The sequence below is a fragment of the Hemitrygon akajei genome, chromosome 6 (assembly GCF_048418815.1).
Source record: "Hemitrygon akajei chromosome 6, sHemAka1.3, whole genome shotgun sequence".
NCBI lineage: Eukaryota > Metazoa > Chordata > Chondrichthyes > Myliobatiformes > Dasyatidae > Hemitrygon > Hemitrygon akajei.
In genome coordinates, this window is record NC_133129.1 from 113,322,727 (window position 1) to 113,350,231 (window position 27,505).

General features: G+C 45.6%; 1 protein-coding gene across 1 annotated transcript in view; it reads left to right on the forward strand.

The window, feature by feature from the left end:
* Positions 1-26,336, forward strand: part of LOC140728753 (uncharacterized) — a 44,507-nt gene extending 18,171 nt beyond the window's left edge. The window contains exons 3-11 of the mRNA XM_073047700.1: positions 932-1,004; positions 3,789-4,025; positions 5,511-5,562; positions 10,450-10,634; positions 13,191-13,298; positions 13,995-14,102; positions 22,172-22,262; positions 24,076-24,243; positions 25,752-26,336. Coding sequence (XP_072903801.1) covers positions 932-1,004; positions 3,789-4,025; positions 5,511-5,562; positions 10,450-10,634; positions 13,191-13,298; positions 13,995-14,102; positions 22,172-22,262; positions 24,076-24,243; positions 25,752-26,094 — 1,365 coding nt within the window. The 3' untranslated portion in view covers positions 26,095-26,336. The remainder of the gene's footprint in view (positions 1-931; positions 1,005-3,788; positions 4,026-5,510; positions 5,563-10,449; positions 10,635-13,190; positions 13,299-13,994; positions 14,103-22,171; positions 22,263-24,075; positions 24,244-25,751) is intronic.
* Positions 26,337-27,505: the final 1,169 nt, after the last annotated feature.

The following is a 27,505-nucleotide window of genomic DNA, read 5'->3' on the forward strand; positions in this document are numbered from 1 at the left end:
GGTGCTCTCTGCTGCTGCCATCCAATCTCAGCCAGTCTTCCTGCAGCTCCCACTCCGGTCCACTGATGTCACGCCTTGAGCACGAGACAAAGTGGCGACTTCACACAGGGCTGTGATTGAAGATTTGAAAAAACAGTGCTTCATGGCAGTTTTCAGAGTTTGGTCCACACAAAGTCACTGAATGGGAGCTTCTCCACCCTCCCTAAAGCCTAGCCATTCTACAATCCTGCTCCTCAGCTTTGAGGCATCATCACTGTCTCAAAGCAGGCAGCACAGGTTTGTGCACAGCAAGATCCATTGTAGGTGATCCAGCACAATCAGTTTTAAAGACATTTGTTAAGGACCATTTACCAGACTGTACACTTTTACATACCATAAAATGTATGTCTAGTACTTCCTGTCTCTTGGTGTGCCCGTGTAAGGCCTCTTTGATATGGTTAACCAGCTGTGTCCCTTTCACTTAGATGCTTATGGGACCTGGACATTGCTGGTATATATTGTCCATCTGTAAAATGACTATACAAAACTGAGATTATATTAGTTAGAGTTTGGCAGGTGCATCTTTGTGAGCATCACAGAGAATTCACTGAAAGAAGATCACAGCTGGACCTAAACATTCATGATACACAAATTAAATGAGCTAATTCTGCTCGTATACCTCACGGATGTGAGAAGGCAGTTATAGAGTCACCCATTCAAGTACATCAGACTTCCGGGCCCTCATGAACCACATACAACAATCTAGTAATGGTCGCTGTACTAAATATTTTTCTTGTTTTTTAGATTTTTTATTTATTTAAATTTAAATTCCCAACTGCCAGGGTGGGATTTGAACCTGTGACTCTGGGTCAGTCTCTTGCTGTTGATTGTGACTTTAAAACAATGCTACAGTGTTAACCCACACTTGACAGATGTGTCTCTACCTTTCCAGGCCACTTGGCTTGAGGCGATGTCCACGGCTTACCTGCGCAGGCAGCATAATGCTACTCCAGGGCAGAAGTATGGTAAGCTTTTCCAGTATCAGAGCGTGGAAAGGAGAACCTTGACCGTCCACTCCCTCCGTCAGTTCTGCTGGTCCTGCTGAGTTCCTCCAGCGCTTTGTGAGCTACTCCAGATTCCAATGACTGCAGTTTCTTGTGTCTCCAGAGTGCAGGAATCCCTTCTTCAGTCCTTGACAGAGACTGATGAAGGGCTCCAAGTCTTTCTAGGAATATCATACCTGTTGTGAAAAGGATGAATGGGTTCCAGCACAGACATCAGAAACCAACACTCTCAGGGCAGGTTTGATGCAGAAAGACGTTCTGCTCACACTGGCTCAAGGATTCAGTACAAGGAGAAAATAAAGTAGCTTAATGGAGTGGCGATTGGCCTTGTATCCAACAGTAGTTCCTCTCTGCACAGCGACATCTTTCTTCCCTCAATTCATGGATCAGCTAGGTACTTAAAAATAAATCAACAAATCATCATTGGCCACTATACAATATTGAAATTCTTTTTTACTCTTTAAGATATGAGCTTTGAATGACTGCTATTAAAACTACTTCTTGCTTCTTATCAAACCTTGGATACAAACACTGACAGATGAAAATAACTGCAATGTTTTTGCCTTCAGTTTGTGCATTATTAAATTGCTCTAGTAATTGGTCTCAGTTGAAAGAATTAAATTACAAGATAAGTGTTAGGAGGGACAAGGAAATGTAGATGCTGAAACCTGGAGTGCCACATAATTGTTGGAGGATCTCAACACCTCTATGGACCTAGGAAATGTCCGTATCTTGGGTCAGAATTCTACATCAAGAAAAGTACTAAGCTCACAAGTACCCTTTCTTCACATAAACCCCGACAGTAGATAGTACTTGTACAGAACATAGAGCAGAGAAAGAAGGCTTTGGCCCAACAAGCTCCTGCTCCATCACCATATTGTATTCACCTAGCTTCTCCTAAAGGTGTGTATAATAATCAATTCCTCCCTGTGGAAGCAAATCCCACTCTCATGCCTTCCTGAGTTCTTAGTGACCATTTCCCATAGTCTATATGATTATTCCAGTTTTGAAATTGAAGGTTACTGACACTCGAACTCTTCTTACCCCTAAAGTTTTGCTATTTTGATCTTCCCCTTTTCAACCTTTCCCAATCTCTGCAAACCCAGTGCAACCCTGATTTCACACAACCCTGAAGTGTGAAATTGACCTACAAAGCCAATTACTTGGGGCTTTCTTCCCCATGAACCCAGTTTAAATTGAGTAGGACTTCCTCCAGAAAAATATTCTCCCTGTCCCACCCATCGGGTCAGATGTAAGGTCATTTACCTGAATAGGTAGCTCTATTTCTCTTTCCGCAAATGTCCCTAATGTACCATCACCCCTGGTTGTGTGTTCCAGGTACCACAGCTCTCTGTGTAAATAAAAATTACCTCTGACATCTCATCTAAACATTCCTCCACTCACTTTAAAAGCATATTAGCCATCGTTAGCATGGGAGAAAAGTGCTGGCCGACAACCCTGTCTATGACTCTTACCATTTTGTACACCTCTGTCAAGTTGTCTTTCTTCCTTCTTTGCTTCAAAGACAAATGCCCTAGCTCACTCAAACTTTCCTTTTAAGACATATTCCGTAATCCAGGAGGCATCATGAATCTTCTCTGCACCCTCTCTTCAACCTCCACAGAACTGTGCTGTCAAAATTTAATAAGTCCATTATGTGTAAAACTGCCAGGTTGCATTAATAGTTGGCAGTTTGACTCGTATCTCCCACCTTCTCAAATCTGACTCAGTCACAGGCTCAGGTTGCCCCTGAGCCCGTGGCTCCCTGCTCTCAGTAGTCCCAGTGCACCCAAAGCCCCAGTATTATGGGGGTGACTGAGCATCCCTCTACTGATCGCTGCGCAGATGACCAAGCCAAAAGTTTGGCAGATAGATGGGTGTGAAACTCAGCCCTTGGGTTGGCCACTGTAATGTTCTATAAACTTCTAAATAAAATGTTTACAGCTAGCAGGACAACCAGCTTCCCCTCTGAAAGAGACACCATTCTGATCAGACATTCTGAAGAGACTTCAGAGCTTTGGCGGGACCTGCAGTGGTTAGGAATGTCTCCAACCTGCGGTTTCTATTCTCTGACTGACTGGGCCATTTCCAACATTTTTTGGTTGTAGCTGTCAAGTGGCACTGATTGAGTGAAGGAGTTTGTGTTGCTCCTTAGTCGTCCCTTCACCGTGGCCACACACTGGACAGCAGGAGCAGGTAACCGGCCAGTTAAGGAGCTCCAGGACCTTGGGAAATCAGAATGCAGCCTGTCCCTGCTTCTAGAGATGTACTGTGAATATCATTGATATATTGATTAACTTCTACTTCTAGAAAGAAATTTCATCCTATTAGTCACTCGTAGCTCAAGACTCAGCCCATTCCCCCAATGTTCAGTTCCCTTTTGGGATGTGACAATACTCACTTACCCTCTCTCCTTCACTATCATTCACTGTCTGAATTTCTCTCTTTCACTCTCTCTCACACACACTCTAAGTCCCTCTCACTTTCTGACTCCCCCACTCTCTCTCACACACACATATACTTTCATTCTGTCTCACATCCTCTCGTTCCCTCCCTTTCTCTCCAACACACTCTTTCCCACTTTCCCTCTAGCTCTTTCTCACTCTCCATCATTCCTTTTCACTCTCTCCCTCTCACTCGCTCTCTTCCCCATTAATCCTCACTCTCTCTTCCTCACTTGCTCTCCCTCTCCCACCACACTCTCTTTGCCACTCATTCATTCTCTCCCCTCTCTCCCTCTCTCAGACCAGTTTGCCTGGGACAACGGAGGCAATACCAACAGGCCCAGTCCAGTGGCCTTCCGACAGCGATCTGCTTGTCAGCGCCTTGCCCTTCCCTTGAGCATTGTGGATCGACAACAGTCCTGGGATCCACAGCAGGGCTCCTGCATCCCCATCAAACTGCACCTGCTTCCCTTTGAGGCTGACGTGACCTGCACAAATACCTTGCAGCAGAGCTGGAGTGATTACAGTTGGAAACCAGGTGAGAGGTGGCCTGAAAGGCAGGAAGCAGTGGATCACGTCAGCTGGGTCCCTGCACATTGTGGGGCTGCTCACAGCTCTGTTGAACTAGCAATATGCTCGCTGTGGATATTAATTCATTCTCAAAGCAGTGATGTGGAGATTTTTCCAGTAGTATGGTTCCTACCTGAAGATGTGGGACTCTCCACCAGTGATTACAGAGTGTTCGGCTTCCTGGTGGAGGTTTGGCCAATGTCGGATGCATGGTCATGCAGCCAAGGTGTTCATTGAGAAAGGATTCAGCTCTCGTACAGTCAGTGAGTTACACAGCACAGACAGGCCCCTTGGACCAACTCACCTATGGCAAACAAATTGCCTATTTCAGCTAGTTCTATTTGCCTTCCAGAAATATCCATCTCAGCATTTCCTATCATGTAACTGTTTAAATATTGTTATTGTAAATACTATGAGTGAACGTTCCCCATCACCCCCAATTCTGCCACATACCAAACACTCTCTTTGTAAAAAAAAAACCTGCTCCTCAGATCCCCTTTAAATGTCCAATCACTCACTGAAAACATTTACCCTCTCGTCTCAGACCCCTCAACCTACACCGGTTCATTTCAGATCCACAACGTACACCCGTTCGTTACAGATCCACAACCTACACCAGTTCATTTCAGATCCACAACCTACACCCATTCGTTACAGATCCACAACCTACACCCATTCGTTACAGATCCACAACCTACACCCATTCGTTACAGATCCACAACCTACACCCGTTCATTACAGATCCACAACCTACACCCATTCGTTACAGATCCACAACCTACACCCGTTCGTTACAGATCCACAACCTACACCCATTCATTTCAGATCCACAACCTACACCCGTTCATTACAGATCCACAACCTACACCCGTTCGTTACAGATCCACAACCTACACCCATTCATTTCAGATCCACAACTGTCACCCGTTCATTTTAGATCCAAATGAAACCAAGTGTACATAGAACAGTGGAGCACAGGAGAATGTCTGTGTTGACTCCAACCATTCAATTAATCAAATTCAATTCATCCCATCTGCCTGTGTGTGATCCATGTCCCTCCATTTCCTGTCTGTTAAAGGTGTGCCCTCTTATATTTGACATTTCAACCCTGGGGGAAAAAACTCTATTTTGCCTATCTGAGCCTTTTTTAATCTTGTATATTTTATTAGGTTTTCCCTTAGCCTCTAACACTTGACAGAAAACATTTTGTCATACCTCACACAGCTAATACTTTCTAATCCAGGCAACATCCTAGGTAATCGTCTTCTAGAACCTCGCCATGTTCTTCTTGTAATGTTATAGCCAGAATTACACACATTACTTCAAATATGGTCTGACCAAAGATATATACAGCTGTAACCTGACTCCCTGACTCTTATACGCAATGCCTAAGAGCGTAGAATATTCTTGAGATCTGAGTGTGCGTGACTTTATGCCTCCTCTTACTCCCTAGGCAGTCCACTTCTGAGACGTGTTCCCTCTGCAACTGTGACAACCCTGAGTCGGTAGGTATCCACGTTTTTACATCAGTCTGCATCCCTTTTTTCATATCTTTTATAAGCTGTTTGAACCTCACCTGTCTCGACTTTCTGCACCTCTCTAATACTGCTCATGTGCTCATTCCCACTCTCAATGTTTCACCATGTTTTTCAATGGAAGTTCCTCCCTCCCCCTATGTGTGTCTCCCTACTCTCCATGCACGTGGTGAGCTAAACCTGCGATCCCTCTGACCAGGGTTTTAATCACCTGGCCTAATACTTTTTTAAAGTACGATATCCGTCAAATTTTGTCTGCCCAGCTAATGTCTACCTTCCAGTATAGGTTTGTATCTCTGTAGTCAAAGCTTCTCAAGTTCATATTCAGATACAGGTTATAAACAAAGAGCACTACAACATTGTATTGGTTGTTCAGCCCAAGACGTTGTACCAATCTATATAAACAGTTCCAGGATCAGTCTATCCCTCCCTTCCTAAACAGCCCATAACCCTCCATTTTTCTTTCATCCATGTCACTATTTGAAAGTCTCTTAAATGTCCCTATTACATCATCCTCCACTGCCCCGCGGCAATGTGTTCCAAACACTTACCGCTCATTGTATAAAAAACTACCTTGGCGATCTTTCCTAAGCTCTCCTCTGCTCATCTTAAACAAATGGCCGTTACTGCTCTGGAAAAAGGTGCAGCCATCCACTCGGTTTATGCCTCTCGTAATCTATCAAATCACCTCTCATCTTCCTTCACTCCAAAGAGAAAAGCCCAAGCTTGCTTAACCTTTCCTCAAAGAGACACATTCTCTAATCCAGGCAGCATCCTGGTAAATCTGTTCTGTAACCTCTCGATAAAGTTCCCACATCCTTCCTACAACAAAGTGACTAGAACTGAACACAGTAGGTCTCGTCCAACAAGAGTTTTATAGAGCTTAACACTACTTTACGATCCCCCAATTAATGAAGGCCAGCACATCATAACCACCCTTTCCGTATGCATGGCATCTTTGAAAGATCTATTTACTTGGACCCCCCAAGATCACTTTGTTTCTCCAAAATCCCAAAAATCTTGACATTAACCTCATACTCTGTCCTTCGAGATCTAGGTTTGAAATTGACACATAGCGCCAGTTTCTGCTGCTCCCAATATTTCAGGCGGTGTGTACCTCTAGGTGGAAGACTTTTCTTCATATCCTATTCCTTCTAATTGATACCTAATGCTCTGTGGATTTGCTGATGGACGAGTAATCTTTTATCTGAAACACTTGTAAATTAATTCACCTCAATCAAGGCTGGACCTCAGCATCTTTTGTTCCTATTCCAAAATACTTTTGACAAGGGCCCATATGGTAGGGACAAGGGAAAAAAGATGTGTTGCCAAACTTAATTGGCTTGATGATAGGAACCAGAGTCAGCGGTGGTGGAGGGATATTTTTCTGTAACAAGTGTTATATGTAGTAATGTAGAACATCAAACAGGCCCTTCGGCCCACCATGTCTACTCTGACCAATGCCACGTGTCTGCACGCTGTCTATGTTCCTTGATTCCTTGCCTGTTCATGTCTAACTCCTCTTAGTGCTATTTTATTCGCTTCCACCCACCTCTCAGCAGCATGTTCCAGACACCTACCACTCTCTGTGTAAAAAAAAACTTGTCTCATAAATCTCTCTTAAACTTTTCCCACTCTCACTTTAAAGCAATGCCTTCTAGTATTTGAAATTTTCACCTTGGGGTAAAAAAAAACTCTGAAAATCTACCTAATCTATCTCTCATAATTTTATATACTTCCACCAGGTCATCCCTCAGCCTGCAACGCTCTAGACAAAACAGTCCAAGTTTGTCCAACCTTTCCTTTTAGCTAATACTCTCTAATCTAGGCAACACCCTGGTGACCATCGTCTGCACCCTCTGCAAAGCCTCCACATCTTTCTATAATGTGGTGCCCAAAACTGCACAGAATGCTCCAATGTGGCCTAACTAAAGTTTTATACAGCTGCAATAAGATTTTTCAACTTTTATTATTCAGTGTCCTGATCAATATAAGCAAGTGAGCTTATATTTTAGGCTTCTTCAGAACCCTGTCCACTTACTGTATGTTGTCTGTTCCGGGGAGCTATGGTAATTTGGTTTATTAGTGTCACATCTCCAAAGGTGCAGTGCAACACTTTGTTCTACATGCCATCCATACAGAGCATTGTGTTACATCAGTGCAGTAACACAAGGGAAAACAGTAACAGAATGCAGCAATTAGTGCTACAGTTACAGAGAAAGTGCAGTGCAGACATAAAGTACAGTAGTGTGCAAGCCCATAATGAGGTAAATTGTGAGGTTAGGAGTCCATCCTATCAGACGAGGGAACCATTCAATAACAGCAGGATATAGAAGTCTGGTGGTACATGTTTTGAGGCTTTTATGTCTTCTGCCTGATGGGAGGGGGGAGAAGAGGAAATGTGTGGGGTAGGTGCACATGGTTGTTTTACCAAGGCACTGAGAAGTATAGACAGCGACCATGGAGTGGAGGTTGGTTTCTATGATATGTTGAGCTGTGCTCACAACTCTCTGTAGTGTCAGGCAGAGCAGTTGCCACCCCAAGCACTGATACATCCAGGCAGGATGTGTCCTGCAGTGATTCAATATAAATTGAAGGTCAAAGGTAATGCAAAGTTTCTTTAGCTTGCTGGGAAAGTAGAGGCACTGATGTGTTTTCTTGGCCATGGCATCCATTACATGTTTGGACCAGGACATTTAATGGACTTGCACCCCAAGATCCCTCCCTGTTTCTAAGGTCCTGCCATTTATTGTGTGCTTTCCCCTTACATTTGGATAAAACTTCACCTGTCATTTCTTCATCTATATTTCAAACTGATCTGTGTATCTTTTAACAACCTACCTCACAATCCACAACTGCAAACTGAATACATTTTCATCAAAATCATTAGTATATATTACAAACAACAAAGGTCCCAGCACTGATCCTTGCAGAACAGTCAAGAGAAATGCACCTCTATCAATACTCTCTGTTTCTTGTAACCAAGGCAATTTTGGAGCAAATTCAATAACTTATTGTGGATCCTATGTGACTCAACCTTCTGGATCAGGGATCTTATCAAATCCTTTAGTGAAGTCTATGTGGTCAACATCTATTTCCCTACCCTCATCAATTTTCTTCATCATTTTCTCGAAAAGGTCAAACAAATGTGTGAGGCATCTCCCCAGCATAGAGGCATGCTGACTTTCCTTAATGAATCAATGATTTTCCAAATGTAAGTAAATTCTATTCCTAAGGATCACTCCAGCAATTTACCTTCAACTGATGTAAGGCTCACTGGCCTATAATTTCCTGGTGTGTCCCTTTAAAATTTGAACAATGGAGCAACATTGGCTATTCTCCAGTCCTCTGGTGCCTTTCCTGTGGCTACAGAGAACACTAAGATCTTGTCAATCTCCTCCCTGACCACCCTCAGTGCCCTGGGATAGATTCCATCAGATCCGGGGTACTTATCCAACTTAATGGTTTTCAAAAACCCACAACACCACCTTCTCCTTAATAATGACATGCCTAGAATATCAGCAAACCTCCCAGAACTCATTATCCATATCTTTCTCTTTGTGAAGACCTCACTTCCTCAGGCTCCATGCATAAATTCCCTCCTTTGCCCTTGAATGGACTGACCCTTTCCCTAGCACCCTCTTGCTTCTAAAATACGTATAAAATGCCTTTGGATTCTTTTTAATCCTACTCGCCAAGGAAATTTCATGGTACCTTTTAGCTCTCCTAATTTCAAGTTATTTTCTGCTTCAATTATATTTCTCAATGCCTTTGTATGATTTCAACTTCCTCAACCTTTCTTTTGTTTTTGGCTAAACTTACAATATCTCTTATCAGCCAATGTTCTGAACTTTGCTATATTTGTCTTGAATTCTCACTGCTGGAATCAGTGCTGAGACTCCTAGTTTTTATAATATATAATTTGGAGCTGGAGATATTTGCAGTGTCTCACAGTCTGGCTTCAGCCTCTGTAAGTCTCTGTCTTCAACAAGCACCAACCTTTTGACCCTTCTTTCTTGTCAGAGTAGATGGTGAGGGCATGTGACTGTACCAGGACCCCAGGCTTCCACTTGACACAGGGTACCATCAGCAGCATGCATGGTGCTTTCTGGACATCTAAACTTTGCCTGATGATGGAACAGAAGAGATTTCAGTCCATCAAAGTCACAATGTAACTTAACCATAAGCTGTGCTGTCTTGTCTTAAACTTTGCAGCTATTGGAAACATTCTCTCCACATCCACTCGATCTAGGACTTTCAATACTTGGTAGGTTTCAATGAGAGTCCCCCCTCATTCTTCTAAACTCAAGCAAGTACAGGCCCATCAAATGCGCCTCGTACATTAACCCTTTTGTTCCTGGAATCATTCTTGTAAACCTCCTCTGGAACCTCTCCAATGCCAGCATATCCTTTCTTAGCCTGGGTGTGAAACACAGACCTATGTGTCCTGGTGGAGGGGTGGGGAGACAAAACACTCTGTAAATGAGGGGGGGAATAGGGATACATAAGATACAGGTCATTGTGTAATGGGTGGGGACACGGACTGTTGAGTCCATGGGAAGGGGATATGGACTAGAATGTCCTGGGGTTGGGGACACAGAATGGGGTACCCCAAGAACTGTGGTACACAGACTGGTGAATCTTGAGGGATGGGGAAATGGAGTGAGGTGTCCAGGGAAGGTGGGGACACAGGGAGGGTGGGAAGACAGACCGGTGGGCCTTGGGAGAGGGTGGTGAATGGGGATTCAGATTGAATTGTCCCCAAAGCAGGGTGGGTCACAGGTTGGGGAAGTGGAGATAAAGACTGGATGGCTCTTAGTGACTCAGAGCCAAACTGACAGGCCGTTCCCTGCGCAGACCTCTAAACACGTACTCAGCATCAGGCTGCAGGGCCCGGCAAACAAATCGACAGCTCACGTCAAGGTCAGCGATTTCTCATCTGGACAAGCTGAAGCTCCTGGCATCCTTGGAAGTTGCAAATGGATTAACAGCCAGTCTGGGCAGCACAGTGAAACCCAAGCCAATCACCGCTGCGGAGTCAGGTACTGAGCTCTTTCACAAAGGGGGGAAAGGGGGAGGCACTCGGCCAAAGCCAGCGTGGTTTCCTGAGGAAATTACAAGCGGGGTAGACAAAGGAGATGCAGTACACATGGTGTACTTGATTTTCAGAAGGCCTTTGACAAGGTGCTGCACATGAGGCTGCTTAGCAAGATAAGAGCCAATGGAATTACAGGGAAGTTACTAGCGTAGGTGGAGCATTGGCTGATCGGCAGAAAACAGAGAGTGGGAATAAAGGGATCCTATTCTGGCTGGCTGCCGGTTACCAGTGGAGTTCCACAGGGATCAGTGTTGGGACCGCTGCTTTTAACGATGTACGTCAATGATTTGACAATGGGATTAACGGATTTGTGGCTAAATTTGCCAATGGTACAACGATAGATGGAGGAGCAGGTTGCGTTGAGGAAACAGAGAGCCTGCAGAGAGACTGGGATAGTTCAGGGGAATAGGCAAAGAAGTGGCAAATGAAATATAATGTTGGAAAGTGTACGGTCATGCACTTTGGTGGAAGAAATAAACGGGCAGAGATAGGGAGAGAATTCAAAATGCAGAGATGCAAAGGGACTTGGGAGTCCTTGTGCAAGATACCCTAAAGGTTAACCTCCAGGCTGAGTTAGTTGTGAAGAAGGCAAATGCAATGTTGACATTCATTTCTAGAGGTATTGAATATAAGAGCAGGGATGTGATGTTGAAGCTCTATAAGGCACTCGTGAAACCACACTTGGAGTATTGTGTGCAGTTTTGGGCTCCTTATTTTAGAAAGGATATACTGACATTGGAGAGGGTTCAGAGAAGATTCAGGAGAATGATTCCAGGAATGAAAGGGTTACCGTATGAGGAACATCTGGCAGCTCTTGGGCTGTATTCCCTGGAGTTCAGGAGAATGGGGGCAATCTCATAAAAAAACATTCCGAACGTTAAAAGACCTGAACAGATTAGATATGGCAAAATTATTTCCCATGGTAGGGGATTCTAGGACAAGAGGGCACAACTTCAGGATTGAAGGACGTCCTTTTAGAACTGAGATGCGGAGAAATTTCTTTAGGCAGAGGGTGGTAAATCTGTGGAATTTGTTGCCACGAGCGGCTGTGGAGGCCAAGTCATTGGGTGTATTTAAGGTAGAGATAGATAGGTTCTTGATTAGCCAGGGCATCAAAGGGTATGGGGAGAAGGCAGGGGAATGGGGATGACTGGAAGAATTGGATCAGCCCATGAATGAATGGCGGAGCAACTCGATGGGCCAAATGGCCTACTTCTGCTCCTGTACCTTATGGTATTTTGGTCCAATACTGTTGTACAGTATATACATACCAGATTCTGAATGTAGGACCAGCCACACCAGACTCTGCCATACCCACACACCTGGTACAGAGGCCACTGTCAACGGGGTCACATAACATCTCCCAGTGTTTCAGTTTCCAGCTGTGTTCATTTGACTCAAATCAGCTCTGTGACCAGGGCAGGGTTTCCATTCCCAGATTCCCAGGAAATCTGATCCTGCCTTTCCCCTGTGTAAGATACAATTGCTGTCAAATGATTGGAAACATGTACAGTGAGGCGCCAACTCACCAATTCTTCCCTCCCCTGCTCCACTTTCAAATCCCTCACTTCCTCCCTACCCACAACTCTCACTTCTCCAACCCTCCATACTCAAAACCCACTTCCCCATCGTTAATCTTCCACTACCCCCATTATTTTCCTTCTAAACTCTCCTCCTCACTGCACCGTACCTCTATCCTCCACCACCTGCTCTCTGTTACAGCCAGGCAATTCTCTCCCAAGCCTTCTCCCCTCAGCCCCCTCCCCAACCTTGCCCCTTGTCCCCTGTTCCTCCAAGTCCTTGTTCCCCACTCCCCCTCCCTACAGTTTTTCTTGCTCTCTCCCCTCTTCCTCCCAGTCCCTTTCCCTTACCCCTCTCCCTCTTCCTCACAGTCCCTTACCTCTCACCCCTCTTCCTCCCAGTCCCTTTCCCCTCTCCTTTCTTTCTCCCAATCCATTTTCCCCTCTCCCCTCTTCCTCCCAATCCATTTTCCCCTTTTCCCTCTATCTCCCAGTCTCTTTCCCTCCTCCCCTCACCACTAGCCCATCTTTATTTTCCACAGCTCTCTGGCTGACCAATCTTCGGTAAGTGTACCCACTCTGCAATCTCATTGTATTTGCCCCTTGACCCTCTTGAAGTGCAGTGTCTTTCACAGAAAAGTCCTCCCTGTGTAAAATCAGCAACACATATAACTGCAAATCAACATGTACAAACAAGCTGGATGAACTCAGCAGGTCGGGCAGCATCCGGTGAAATGAGCAGTCAACGTTTCGGGCTGAGACCCTTTGTCAGGACTCAATCCTCAAACGAAGGACTCAATCCTGAGGAAGGGTCTCGGCCCGAAATGTTGACTGCTCATTTCAACGGATGTTGCCCGACCTGCTGAGTTCATCCAGCTTGTTTGTATGTGTTGATTTGACCACTGCATCTGCAGTGTACTTTGTGTTTACATATAACTGCAAATCTTTGTATAACAGAGCTTCCTGATCTTTTTCCTCAGGCAGTCCCATGGGGTCAAGGGTTTTGTACAAGGACGAAACCCATTCCGGTTTTGTGGGATTGGAGGTGATTGATGAGCCCAGTGTAAGAAGGCCAGAGTCGGCCACAGGTGGGTGCTGGGACAGGCAGCTGGGGAGTTTGTGACGTAGTGTGTATCTTCCATTGTTTATGTGCTCGGTCGTATTGATTTGGTATTCAGTCCAATCACTTCCTCTGTCACCTCTTCCACTTTCAACTCCCTCACTTCCTCCCACTATCCACACCTCTCACCTCTCCAACACTCAGTACCCAAAACTCTCCTCCCCTGACCCTCCCACTAACTCTCCTCCTCATCACAGCCTCCCTCTATCCCACCTCCTTCTCCCTGCTCCAGCCAGGTAATTCTTTCCCAACCTTTCTCCCCTCAGCCCCTCATCACCTTTGCCCCATTTCCCCTCTTCCTCCCAGTTCCTCTCCCCTCTCCCTCTTCCTCCCAGTCCCTTTTCCCTCTCCCCTCTTCCTCCGTCCCTTTTCCTCTCTCCCCGTTCCTCCCAGTCCCTTTTCCCCTCTTCCCCTTTCTCCCAGCCCCTTTCCCCTCTCCCTCCTTCCTCCCAGTCCCTTTTCCTCTCTCCCCTCACCACTAGCCCATCTCTATTTCCCACAGCTCTCTTGCTGACCTGCCCTTGGTAGGTGGACCCTTGCCCTCTCCCTGTACAGTATCTGCCACAGTAAAGTCTCTTGCTGTGTATATTCAGCAATGTGTGTACCTGACAGATTTGAGATTCTGCAGATTTGTGTAATGGAGCTTCCTGATCTTTTTCCTCAGGCAGTCCCACGGGGTCGAGGGTTTTGTACAAGGACGAAACCCATTCCGGTTTTGTGGGATTGGAGGTGATTGATGAGCCCAGTGTAAGAAGGCCAGAGTCAGCCACAGGTGGGTGCTGGGACAGGACCACTATCTTCCATTGTTTGTTCTGTGCTCTCTGACATATCAGCTTGATACTGTCTCCAGTTAATCCTTTTCCAGAGAGTATGGGCCAGAAAGTTCTAAGTCTCATTTTCTTCCAAGAAGCTTGGAGAGCAATTTTGAATGTTTTCAATCCTGCTGGTTATCACTAGAGTAAATAGGGTTTTGTAATTGGTTATAGATTGATTATAATCACACAGCTCTTTAGCTCGGTGCATCTGTGCTGATTTTCAAACTACTCCCATCTCTAGCACTTGGTCCATAGCTGTCCATGCTTTTGTGATTCAAGTGCTTGTCCGGATGCTTCTTAAATACTGAGAGGGTCTGGGCCCCCACCACAGCTTAGGCAGAGTGTTTCAGATTGAAAACACCCTCTGGGAGAGAAAGTTCTTCCTCACATCCCTTCTAAACCTTAAACCCTTGATATAGACATTTCTACTCAGGGAGAAAGTTTCTCTCCTTGTCTCAAGGTAAGTTCTCCTGTACAATCACACTTAGTGTGTCACCAGAACTACACACTGTACTCCATCTGTAGCCTAACTGATGTTTTATCAAATTTAACATAGCTTCACTGCTTTATATTCTTTGCCTTTGTTAATCAAGTATACCATATGCATTTGTCATCACCTTACCTACCTGTGGGACCATTAACCTATATTCTGTTCCTCAGTACTGTTACGTACCCCATAACTGGGTGTCAGACCAGCAAAGATAGAAGTATCTGTTGGAGTCTGGTGGTACCAAACTAAAGGTGTTTATTAGTAAACTACACAATACAATATCAAAAATGCAAAAATACATATAAAACAAGTTAGCAGTAATAAACCTAAAAGTGTAGGAATAATAATAATCAATAATAAACAAGCTCTATCGATGTCTAGGGGTAAATGAATTGTCATAGAAAAGTATAAAGTTCAGTTCATAAATGCTGAGGTGGTTATGGTTGTTGTATTGAAATCATTGGAGAGAGAGAGAGAGCGAGCGAGATGTAACAGCAACAGCTGCGGCAGGCAAACCTTTTGTGGCTTTCTTAATCCATCGTATCGTTGTGGCCATTCAGCTATGACCCCTCTGTTCTTCAGCTAGACTGTTCTTCTGTGGTGGACTCGTCACTCTGGCATGAGTGGACACACACACAAGTCCCCACCGGTCCTGCTGTAACACTGTGAGATTTACTGACCAATCTCCTGGTTCGGTCTCCAAAGCCCCCACCTTTCTGTGGGTTCCCAACACTCTGTCAGTGTCCACTGGTGTGTCTGAAGGGTGTCTCTCCAGACCTGTCTTTTATCCCCACTCACAGGGTCTCAGCTATCCATCAACTCTGAATGACTGTATCCATCAAATCAGGCCACTCCTGCTATCTCCTGAGGAATGTTAACGAGCAAAGTAAAGTCCTTGTAGTGAACGGTAAATAATCCAGGAGGAGTCAAAATACAGTAAATCAACAGTCTCCCTCCCCCTCTTATCTGTAGCAGATGTTCTTGCCTGGGCTTTCTCCCTCTCTCTCAGTAGCAGCATAGTTCATAGTTCTCAGGAGGGGGGTTGGGAATGGTTAACTCTGCACCCCATTGTCCATCAGGTCTGTTCATCACTCATAACAATACTACCATTCATTCAGCTTATCCAGGTCTTACACATCATTCAAAGTGGATCACCTTACAGTTTTCAGAATGAAACTCCCACTGCTTTTGGTCTGTCCAACTTACCAACTGATGAATGGTGTTCAGGGAAAATTGCCCTCATCACCGCAAGTAACACCAGTGTCATTTGCTGACTTACTCATCATACTTCCAAGATTTACATCCAAACAGTTAAAATCAATATGAGTCCCAGCGCTGAAATTATTGCACACTATTGGACACAGACTTCCAGTGATAAAACCAACCCTCCACCATCCTCTTCTACTTCCTACTACTAAGCCAATTTCAGATTCAGTTTGCCAATTTACCCTGAATCCCACGGGCTCTAATTTTGTGGCCCCGTCTCCCATGAGGGAACCTTATTAAAGGCTTTACCGAACTTCACGAAGCCCACATTAAAACACGTTTTTTAACCTTTTTGAAAGGTGCAATCAAATTGGTGCAGTGGGGTCACTCATTAACAAAGTCATGCTGACAATCCTTGATGAATCACTACCTCTCTAAGTCTTGTGCTTCAGAATTCTTTTCTATTAAGTTCAATTAAGACAAATGACTCATCAGCCTGTAGGAAGCAAGCCGATGGAGCCCTTCACAAACAAAAACACCACATTTAATGTTCACAAATCCGGCATCTCTTTCATGATGGGAGAAGATTTGAAAATCCCTTTGAGAGTCCCAAGAATCTCTTCCCTTGCCTTCCCAGCAGCCTGAAATACATTAGACACTGAGAAATTATTCACCTTGAAGCTCACTTAGATTCATACCTCCTCCTTTTCAAAGATAATTTATTTTAAAATTAGAAATGTTGAAAACCTACAGCACAATACAGGCCCTTCAGCCCACATTCTTCTGCCAAACATTTACTTTAGAAATTACCTAAGGTTACCCATAGCCCTCTATTTTTCTAAGCTCCATGTACCTGTCCAAAAGTCTCCACCACTGCCACCGGAAGCCCATTCCACACACTCACCACTCTCTGCGTGAAAAACTTATCCCCTGACGTCTCCTCTGTACCTACTTCCAAGCACCTTAAAACTGTGCCCTCTCATGCTAGCCATTTCAGCCTTGGGAAAAAGCCTCTATCTATCCACACGATCAATACCTCTCATCATCTTACACACCTCTATCAGGTCACCTCTCATCCTCCGTCGCTCCAAGGAGAAAAGACCAATTTCACTCAACCTGTTCTAATAAGGCACACTCCCCAAACCAGGCAACATCCTTGTAAATCTCCTCTGCACCCTTTCTATGGCTTCCACATCCTTCCTGTAGTGAGGTGACCAGAAATGAGCACATTACTCCAAGTGGGGTCTGACCAGGGTCCTATATAGCTGTAACATTATCTCTCTGCTCTTGAACTCAATCCCATGGTTGAAGAAGGCCAATACACCGCATGCCACCTTAACCACACAGTCAACCTGCGCTGTTGCTTTGAGTGTCCTATGGACTCGGACCTCAAAATCCCTCTGATCCTCCACACTGCCAGGAGTCTCACCATTAATACTATATTCTGCCAGCATATTTGACCTACCAAAATGAACCACCTCACACTAATCTGGGGTGAACTCCATGCCACTTCTCAGTCCAGTTTTGCATCCTAGCGATGTCTCACTGTAACATCTAACAGCCCTCCACACTATCCACAACACCCCCAAACTTTGTGTCATCAGCAAATTTACTAACATATCCCTCCACTTCCTCATCCAGGTCATTTATAAAAATTACAAAGAGTAGGGGTCCCAGGCTCGTGCTTGGCATGCACAAGCACTACCAAACATCTGGGAAGATAGATCTGTGAGCACTGACACCAAGATACGCCTCCTCAAGAGTCTCGTCTGGCCAGTAACCCTATATGGCTGTGAAACATGGACCCTAAAAGCAGCTGATGAAAAGAATTTGACAGCATTTGAGATGTGGACATACAGACAGATCCTCAGGGTATCATACATTGAAAGGAGATCCAACAACTTCATCTTAGAAAAGATTGGCATGAAACCAATACTTCTGGAAACCGTTATCCAAAGGAAACTTCATTATTTTGGACACATCTCAAAAACTGATGACACACTAGAACACGCTGTGCTTGAAGGCAGAGTAGAAGGAAGCCACTCCCAAGTAGACAGAGGACAACCTGGATTGATAACGTCAAGAAGTGGGCCAGCCTCACCGCCAGAGATGCAAGAGGTTTGACTGCTGACAGATCACAGTAGAAGAAAATGGTCGCCGAGGCTCTGGCAGAGTATGGCACATGATGATGATGATGATGAGTGATCCCAAAACAGATCCCTGAGGCACACCACTGGTCACCGGCCTCCATGCAGAATATGACCCGTCTACAACCACTCTTTGCCTTCTGTGGGCAAACCAGTTCTAGATACACAAAGCAATGTCCCCTTGGATCCCATGTCTCCTTACTTTCTCAATAAGCCTTGCATGGGGTACCTTATCAAATGCTTTGCTGAAATCCATATACGCTACACCTACGGCTCTACTTTCATCAATGTGTTTAGTCACATCCTCAAAAAATTCAGTCAGGCTCGTAATGCACAACCTGCCTTTGATAAAGCCATGCTGACTATTCCTAATCTTATTATGCCTCTCTAAATTTTCATAAATTCTGCCTCTTAGGATCTTCTCCATCTACTTACCAACCACTGAAGTAAGACTCACTGGTCTATAATTTCCTGGGCTAACTCTACTCCCTTTCTTAAGGGAACAACATCTGCAACCCTTCAATCCTCTGGAACTTCTCCCATTAATGATGCAAAGATCACTGCCAGAAGCTCAGCAGTCTCCTCCCTCGCTTCCCACGGTAGACTGGGGTATATCTCATCCAATCCCGGTGACTTATCCAACTTGGTGCTTTCCAAAAGCTCCAGCACATCCTCTTTCTTAATGTCTATATGGTCATGCTATTCAGTCCGCTATAAGTCATCCCTACTATGGCCAAGGCCCTTTTCTATTGTGAATACTGAAGCAAAGTATTCATTAAGTACCTCCGCTATCTCCTCCGGTTCCATACACAGTTTTCCACTGTCACACTTGATTGGTCCTATTATCTCATGTTTTATCCTCTTGCTCTTCACATACTTGTAGAATGTCTTGGGGTTTTCTTTAATCCTGCTCGCCAAGGCCTTCTCATGGCCCCTTCTGGCTCTCCTAATGTCATTCTTAAGCTCCTCCTGCTAGCCTTATACTTTTCTCATTCTCTGTCATTACCTAGTTTTTTGAACCTTTCGTAAGCTCTTCTTTTCTTCTTAACTAGATTTTCTACAGCCTTTGTACACCATCATTCCTGTACCCTACCATCCTTTCCCTGTCTCATTGGAACGTACCTATGCAGAATGTCACACAAATATCCCCTGAAAATTTGCCACATTTCTGCTGTACATTTCCCTGAGAATGTCTGCTCCCAATTTATGCTTCCAAGTTCTTGCCTGACAGCTTCATATTTCTCCTTACTCCAATTAAACGTTTTCCTGACTTGTCTGCTCTAATGCTATAGTAAAGGAGATAGAACTTTGATCACCATCTCCAAAATCTAGGCCTCATATGGAGCCAGTGATCATTAATGGAGAGTGTGTGGAGCAGGTTAAGACCTACAAGTATCTGGGAGTGCAGTTAGACGAGAAGCTAGACTGGACTGCCAACACAGATGCCTTGTGCAGGAAGGCACAGAGCCGACTGTACTTCCTTAGAAGGTTGGCGTCATTCAATGTTTGTAGTGAGATGCTGAAGATGTTCTATAGGTCAGTTGTGGAGAGCACCCTCTTCTTTGTGGTGGCGTGTTGGGGAGGCAGCATTAAGAAGAGGGACGCCTCATGTCTTAATAAGCTGGTAAGGAAGGCGGGCTCTGTCGTGGGCACAGAACTGGAGAGTATGACATCGGTAGCAGAGCGAAGGGCGCTGAGTAGGCTACGGTCAATCATGGAAAACCCTGAACATCCTCTGCATAGCACCATCCAGAGACAGAGAAGCAGCTTCAGCGGCAGGTTGCTATCGATGCAATGCTCCTCAGACAGGATGAAGAGATCAATACTCCCCAATGCCATTCGGCTTTACAATTCAACCGCCAGGGGTAAGATATGTTAAAGTGCCGGGGTTAGGACTGAGCTTAAGTTACCATTCAATGTATTTTAGTAAACTATTTAAGAACTTTTTAAAAGTTATTTATTAATGCTTTTTGAGAGGGTGATTTTTAGATGCATATCATATTTATACTGAGTTAAGTATTGTATGTAATTAGTTTTGCTACAATAAGTGTATGGGACATTGGAAAAAATGTTGAATTTCCCCATGGGGATGAATAAAGTATCTATCTATCTATCTATCTATCTATCACTGAGAGACCTGACACCTGACCAGGTTTATTTCCCAATACCAGATCAAGTTCAGCCTCTCCTCTTGTAGGCGTATCTATATATTGTGTCAGAAAACCTTCCTGAACACACCTAACAAACTTCACCCCATCTAAACCCTTTGCTTTAGGGAGATGCCAATCAATATTGGGGAAATTTAAATCTCCCATCACGACAACCCTGTTATTATTGCACCATTCCAGAATCTGTCTCCCTGTCTGCTCCTCGATATCCCTGTTACTATTGGGTGGTCTATAAAAAACACCCAGCAGAGTTATTGACCCCTTCCTGTTTCTAACTTCCACCCACAGAGATTCAGTAGACAATCCCTCCGTGACCTCCTACTTTTCTGCAACCATGACACTATCTCTGATCAGCAGTGCCACGCCCCCACCTCTTTTGCCTCCCTCCCTGTCCTTTCTGAAACATCTAAAGCCTGGCACTCTAACTAACCATTCCTGCCCCCTGAACCATCCAAGTCTCTGTAATGGCCACAATATCATAGCTCCAAGTACTGATCTACACTCTAAGTCATCTGCTTTGTTCATGATACTCCTTGCATTAAAAATAGATACATTTCAAATAATCAGTCTGAGCGTATCCCTTCTCTATCACCTGCCTATCCTCCCTCTCACACTGCCTACAAGCTTTCTCTATTTGTGAGCCAACCGCTCCTTCCTCTGTCTGTTCAGTTCAGTTCCCACCCCCCAACAATTCTAGTTTAAACTCTCCCTAGTAGCCTTAGCAAACCTCCCTGCCAGGATATTGGTCCTCCTCGGATTCAAGTGCAACCCATCATTTTTGTACAGGTCACACCTGCCCAAAGAGGTCCCAATGATCCAGAACCCCCTACTCCAATCCCTCAGCCATGCATTTATCCTCCACCTCACTCTATTGCTATACTCACTGTCGCGTGGCACAGGCAGTAATCCTGAGATTACTACGTTGAGGTTCTGCTTCTCAGCTTCTTTCCTAACTCCCTGTAGTCAGCTTTCAGGACCTCCTCCCTTTTCCTACCAACATCGTTGGTACCAATATGTACCACGACCTCTAGCTATTTCACTTTCCCACTTCAGGATATCATGGACGCGATCAGAAACATCCCAGACCCTGGCACCTGGGAGGCAAACTACTGTCTGCGTTTCTTCCCTGAGTCCACAGAATCGCCTGTCTGACCTCCTAACTCTTGAGTTCCCTATCATTGCTGCCATCCTCTTCCTTTTCCTATCCTTCTAAGCCACAGGGCCAGAATCTGTGTCAGAGGCGCAGCCACTGTTGCTTCTCCCACCAACAGTACTCAAATTCCACTACTCCATGCCTGAATTGTGCAATTATAGCATTAATCTCCTTGATGAATACAGAATCAGGATCAGGAATAATATCACATATATTCCTTGCATTGTATAGTGAGTGTATTTTTGTGGTCTTCTGCTGCTAGCCCATCCGCTTCAAAGTTCAATGTGTTGTTCATTCAGAGATGCACTTCTGTACACAACTGCTGTAATGCATGGTTATTTGAGTTATTGGACCCTTAACCTCTGACCTCTCTCATTAACAAGGCATTATCACCCACAGAACTGACTTGCACTGTTTTTTGTATTTTATCTCCATTATCTGTAAATCCTATTGTGCATGAAAATCCCAGGAGATCAGCAGTTTCTGAGATACTCGAAATCACCCCATCTGGCACCAACAATCATTCCACAGTCAAAGTCACTTAGATCACATTTCTTCCTTTTTCTGATGTTTGTTTGATCTGAACAACTGAAACTCTGGACTATTTCTGTATGTTTTTATTCATTGAATTGCTGTTTAGTTATTTCCATTAATGAACGAGTGTACAGGTATACCTAATAAAGTGGCCACCGAGTGCAGAGGCTGCGTGTATACTGTTTCACTTTTGTTCTTCCACATTTTTACTTCCTGCCATTCCGTCCAGAGTCAGTGCTGTCTCTCTGAGCATTTCCATCAATTATTGATCAGTGACTTATTGTTCTATACATTATTTTAATTCTCCTCTCTAATATGTTTTTCTTAGCTGGGGATCGTCTGCACATCAGAGAGACAACCCGTCTGCCTCAGAGCGATGAGAAACAAGAGATGTATGTGGGAACTGACACGTCATCAAGGTGAACTGAGAGTCTCGAAAAACCCAGTGCCCACACTGTACCAACATACAGTCCAGTGCTCACACAGTTCTGACACTCAGTCCAGTGCCCGCACTGTGTGTGTGGTCACTCAGTCCAGTGCCCACACTCTGTGTGTGTGTGTGTGTGGGGTCACTCAGTCCAGTGCCCGCACTGTGTGTGTGTGGTCACTCAGTCCAATGCCCACACTGTGTGACTGGTCACTCAGTCCAGTGCCCGCACTGTGTGTGTGGTCACTCAGTCCAGTGCCCACACTCTGTGTGTGTGTGTGTGTGTGTGGGGTCACTCAGTCCAGTGCCCGCACTGTGTGTGTGTGGTCACTCAGTCCAATGCCCACACTGTGTGACTGGTCACTCAGTCCAGTGCCCGCACTGTGTGTGTGGTCACTCAGTCCAGTGCCTGCACTGTGTGTGTGTGGTCACTCAGTCCAGTGCCCGCACTGTGTGTGTGTGGTCACTCAGTCCAGTGCCCGCACTGTGTGACTGGTCACTCAGTCCAGTGCCCGCACTGTGTGTGTGGTCACTCAGTCCAGTGCCCGCACTGTGTGTGTGGTCACTCAGTCCAGTGCCCGCACTGTGTGTGTGGTCACTCAGTCCAGTGCCCGCACTGTGTGACTGGTCACTCAGTCCAGTGCCCGCACTGTGTGTGTGTGGTCACTCAGTCCAGTGCCCGCACTGTGTGTGTGGTCACTCAGTCCAGTGCCCGCACTGTGTGTGTGGTCACACAGTCCAGTGCCTGCACTGTGTGTGTGGTCACTCAGTCCAGTGCCCGCACTGTGTGACTGGTCACTCAGTCCAGTGCCCGCACTGTGTGACTGGTCACTCAGTCCAGTGCCCGCACTGTGTGACTGGTCACTCAGTCCAGTGCCCGCACTGTGTGACTGGTCACTCAGTCCAGTGCCCGCACTGTGTGACTGGTCACTCAGTCCAGTGCCCGCACTGTGTGACTGGTCACTCAGTCCAGTGCCCGCACTGTGTGTGTGGTCACACAGTCCAGTGCCTGCACTGTGTGTGTGGTCACTCAGTCCAGTGCCCGCACTGTGTGACTGGTCACTCAGTCCAGTGCCCGCACTCTGTGTGTGTGTGTGGGGTCACTCAGTCCAGTGCCCGCACTGTGTGTGTGGTCACTCAGTCCAGTGCCCACACTCTGTGTGTGTGTGGGGTCACTCAGTCCAGTGCCCGCACTGTGTGCGTGTGGTCACTCAGTCCAGTGCCCGCACTCTGTGTGTGTGGTCACTCAGTCCAGTGCCCGCACTGTGTGTGTGTGGTCACTCAGTCCAGTGCCTGCACTGTGTGTGTGTGGTCACTCAGTCCAGTGCCCGCACTGTGTGTGTGTGGGGTCACTCAGTCCAGTGCCCGCACTGTGTGTGTGTGGTCACTCAGTCCAGTGCCCGCACTGTGTGTGTGTGGTCACTCAGTCCAGTGCCCGCACTGTGTGACTGGTCACTCAGTCCAGTGCCCGCACTGTGCGTGTGGTCACTCAGTCCAGTGCCCGCACTGTGTGTGTGTGGTCACTCAGTCCAGTGCCCGCACTGTGTGTGTGTGGTCACTCAGTCCAGTGCCTGCACTGTGTGTGTGTGGTCACTCAGTCCAGTGCCCGCACTGTGTGTGTGTGGTCACTCAGTCCAGTGCCCGCACTGTGTGTGTGTGTGGTCACTCAGTCCAGTGCCCGCACTGTGTGTGTGTGTGGTCACTCAGTCCAGTGCCCACACTGCATGCTGTCACCCTCTGCAGAGTCCTTGATGTTCCTGGTGCAGTACTTTCTTCTATTTATCTCAGCTTCTGTCTGTATGCAGGAAGTATAACAAAGCTTTGCCTGATGTCAGCAAGTCTCCGAAAATGGTTCAGAGTAGCAGTGGACCAAGGGTGCACGAGACTGAGAGAGGGAAGCGGGCACCACCAATCATTCTCAGCATGGCAACAGCGTCCCTGGTCAGCCTGGACACTGTTCAGGAGCAGAATGAGTAAGTCGTCTCAGAGGCAGGTGTTGTTTGTGCCAGGACATTGTGAGCTCCCTGCCCCAGATGGAGCTGGGCTCAGCTCACCTGAATGTGGGTGAGGATGGGAAGGAGAGCTGAGGGTTTGCACCTCTCAACTCCCTGGGTTTTTTTTGGCTGGTTTATTCAGAGTTTCTTGCCAGTGGGAGTGATTTCTCTCCATCCCTGCATTTATTCCTTAATCCTTTAATCCTAATCACAGCATCTCAACCTGCTCTATTTAAGAGAATACAGGCTATGTTAATGTGACCTGTCCTTGAACTCTAAATGTGTATGCTCCTGCTTTAATTTGTAATACATCTGCTCTGAATCTTGTGTGTCCTTGTACAATAACTTACATCCCTTCTGAGATGTTGGCACGAGATTCTGTAGATGCTGCACAATGCAGGAGGATCTCAGCAGGTCAGGCTGCATCTATGGAAGAAAATGAACAGCTGATGTTTCAGGCCGGGACGTGACATTGGTTCTCAGCCAGAAATATCAACTGTTCATTTCCCGCCATAGATTCTGGCTGACCTGTTGAGGTGTGTGTGTGTGTGTGTGTGTGTGTGTCTGTGTGTGTGTGTGTGTGTGTGTGTGTGTACAACTTCACAGTTTTATATTATTTTATATATTATTCTCTCATCCTTCAGCATCCATCTTGAACCTAACTGGGCCTGCTGACTCCTGCCCACATTACGTTCCATTGGCCATAGTTCCTTTCATCACTGGAAGCTATAGGAGGAGGAGTAGGAGGGAGGGCTATCAAGCAACAAACATATTCAGGAGACCCAAGGGCCAAGGACTGTCTCCATTGTCACACAGCAGTACCCTGCTCCCTGAGCTGTTGTGAGCAGGCAAGGCTGAATTACAGCTGGCCAGGATACTAGGGGGGACTAAGATCAAACCTCAGCAAGCCCCGTTTTTCTGGTTTAGGTTAGGATGCTAAAATGATATGATGTGTGTGTTTGGGATGAAATGGCAGACAGGGATGAAGAGGGGCTTTTGGGAGGGGAAGAGGCTGAAGAGAATATGAGGGAATGTGGGTGGCACCTTGTACCTTTCTTCCCATGTATTGTACTCCTAGGTTTCTGACCCTGACCATAGACTGTATCGTCTGTCTCTGGCCTGTATCCTACATCAATCCCAAATCTTTATGCCTAGACAGTAGCCAACATTAAATGCTGAATGGTATTTTGCAATGATCCTAATCCTAACCCAAAATGCCTGTCCTTAGACAGTGTCCTACTTTAAATCCTAGTCCCTGCCTCTTGCATGTATCCCAATCCCTGTCCGGAAACCCTATCCCTAGACTGTATCCTGCATCATATCCCAGTCTCTGTTTTCAGATTGTGACAAGAAGGAAACCTGTTACTGGGCTGCAGTACAAAATATTCTGTCTTAACTTGGATTATTACCTTCCAAGTTTGCATGGTATTGGCACACTACTGTTCTCTTATGTACAATAACGAGGGTATCTTGTGACACTTTGACAGAGGTGTGAACAATGCTGAGAATGGGCTCTCCAAAGTCCCAGCTTCACTTGACTCCTGTCCATCAGCACCACAAGCCATCAACCCTGCAGTGAATCGCAAGAAGATCAAAGCACAGAGACTCCCAAAACTGACGGCTGGGGCCAACAAACTCTTTCTGCCCAAAGTTGTGAGCGGGACAACGGTTGCAATGCACCATCCCAGCAGAGGACCTTCAAGTATAAGGCAGCCTTTGGTCTCCACCGCTACAGACAGTGCAGATGGACGCAGGCAGGCAACAAGCAGAAAGTCACCAGAAATGCAGGAAGAGGATTCAGAGTGTGAGAAACAGCAGAACGTGGAATGAAATTTGCCTGTGGAAACACCCAAAGACCTGCAGGCCTGTGGCAGGACAACCAGCAGCAAACAAACTTGACAAAGCTATCCAGCACTAGTGGTGCCACTTAACCATTGAGTCAGTTTTCCCAATTCCACTGGAAACACTGTTCCTATTTCCCACCAATATATCTTTGGAAGGAACTTACTCTTCTGGTCAATGTTAAAATGATTCTATTTTTATATCTGATTTGTTCTTACTTGTGTCTAGTATGTGTGCAATTTACACAGTAAATAAAAACAATTCTGTAAACCTCTCATTGCTTATTTACTCTAGTACCATTCAGGGTCTAACAAAGATTACAATAATAAGGGTCTCTGTGGTTGGGGTATGGATGTTGTATCCCAGCTGTCTATGTGATACACAAGCCAGGACAGTATGATATGGAGAGCAAGCTGTTGCCCAAGCAACTTGCTCCACCCCTCCATGCAGTTGATGAAACTAGAGAACAGCAGTGACCAAAGATTACAGATGTACAGCAAAGGTCAACTGTTATCGGTGCATGAGGAAGAACCCATGCCAAACGTTACCTAGTGATATGAACTTTCATCCACTGAAACCCCATCCCAGTTCCTAGACACTAAATTCCATTCCAAGCCCTGAACTAAAGATGAGTTTTAGGGGTACTTGGAGGCACACAATGAAACAGGCCAAAGTCAGCATGGTTTCCTTAAGGGGAAATCCTGCCAGACAAATTTGTTGGAATTCTTTGAGGAAATAACAGGCAGGGTAGACAAAGAGTCAGTGGATGTTGTTTACTTAGATTTTCAGAAGCCCATTGACAAGATGCCACACATAAGGCTGCTAAACAAGTTAAAAGTCCATGGTATTACAGGGAAGATACTAGCATGGACAGAAAACTGGCTGACTGGCAGGAGGCAAATAGTGGGAATAAAGAGAGCCTTTTTTGGTTTTGCTGCTGGTGACTAGCGGTGTTCCTCAATGGTTGTTGTTGGGTGTGTACCTTCCATGTTATATGTTAATGATCTGGATGACAGAATTAATGGCTTTGTGGCCAAGGTTGTGGATGATAAAAGATAGGTGGAGGAGCAGATAATGATGAGAAAGCAGGGAATCTGCAGAAGGAAATGGACATATTAGGAAAATGGGCAATGAAATGACAGATGGATACATTGTCAGGAAGTGTATGATAGAAGAAATAAAGGTGAAAATTATTTTCAAAGCAGGGAGCAAATTCAGAAATCAGAGCGGCAAAGGGATTTTGGAGTCCTTGTGCAGGATTCCCTAAAGGTTAACTTGCAGGTTAGGCTGGTAGTAAGGAGGGCAAATGCAATGTTAACATTCATTTCAAGAGAATGAGAATATAAAAGCAAGGATGTGATACTGAGGCATTATGCTACATTGGTCAGACCACAATTGG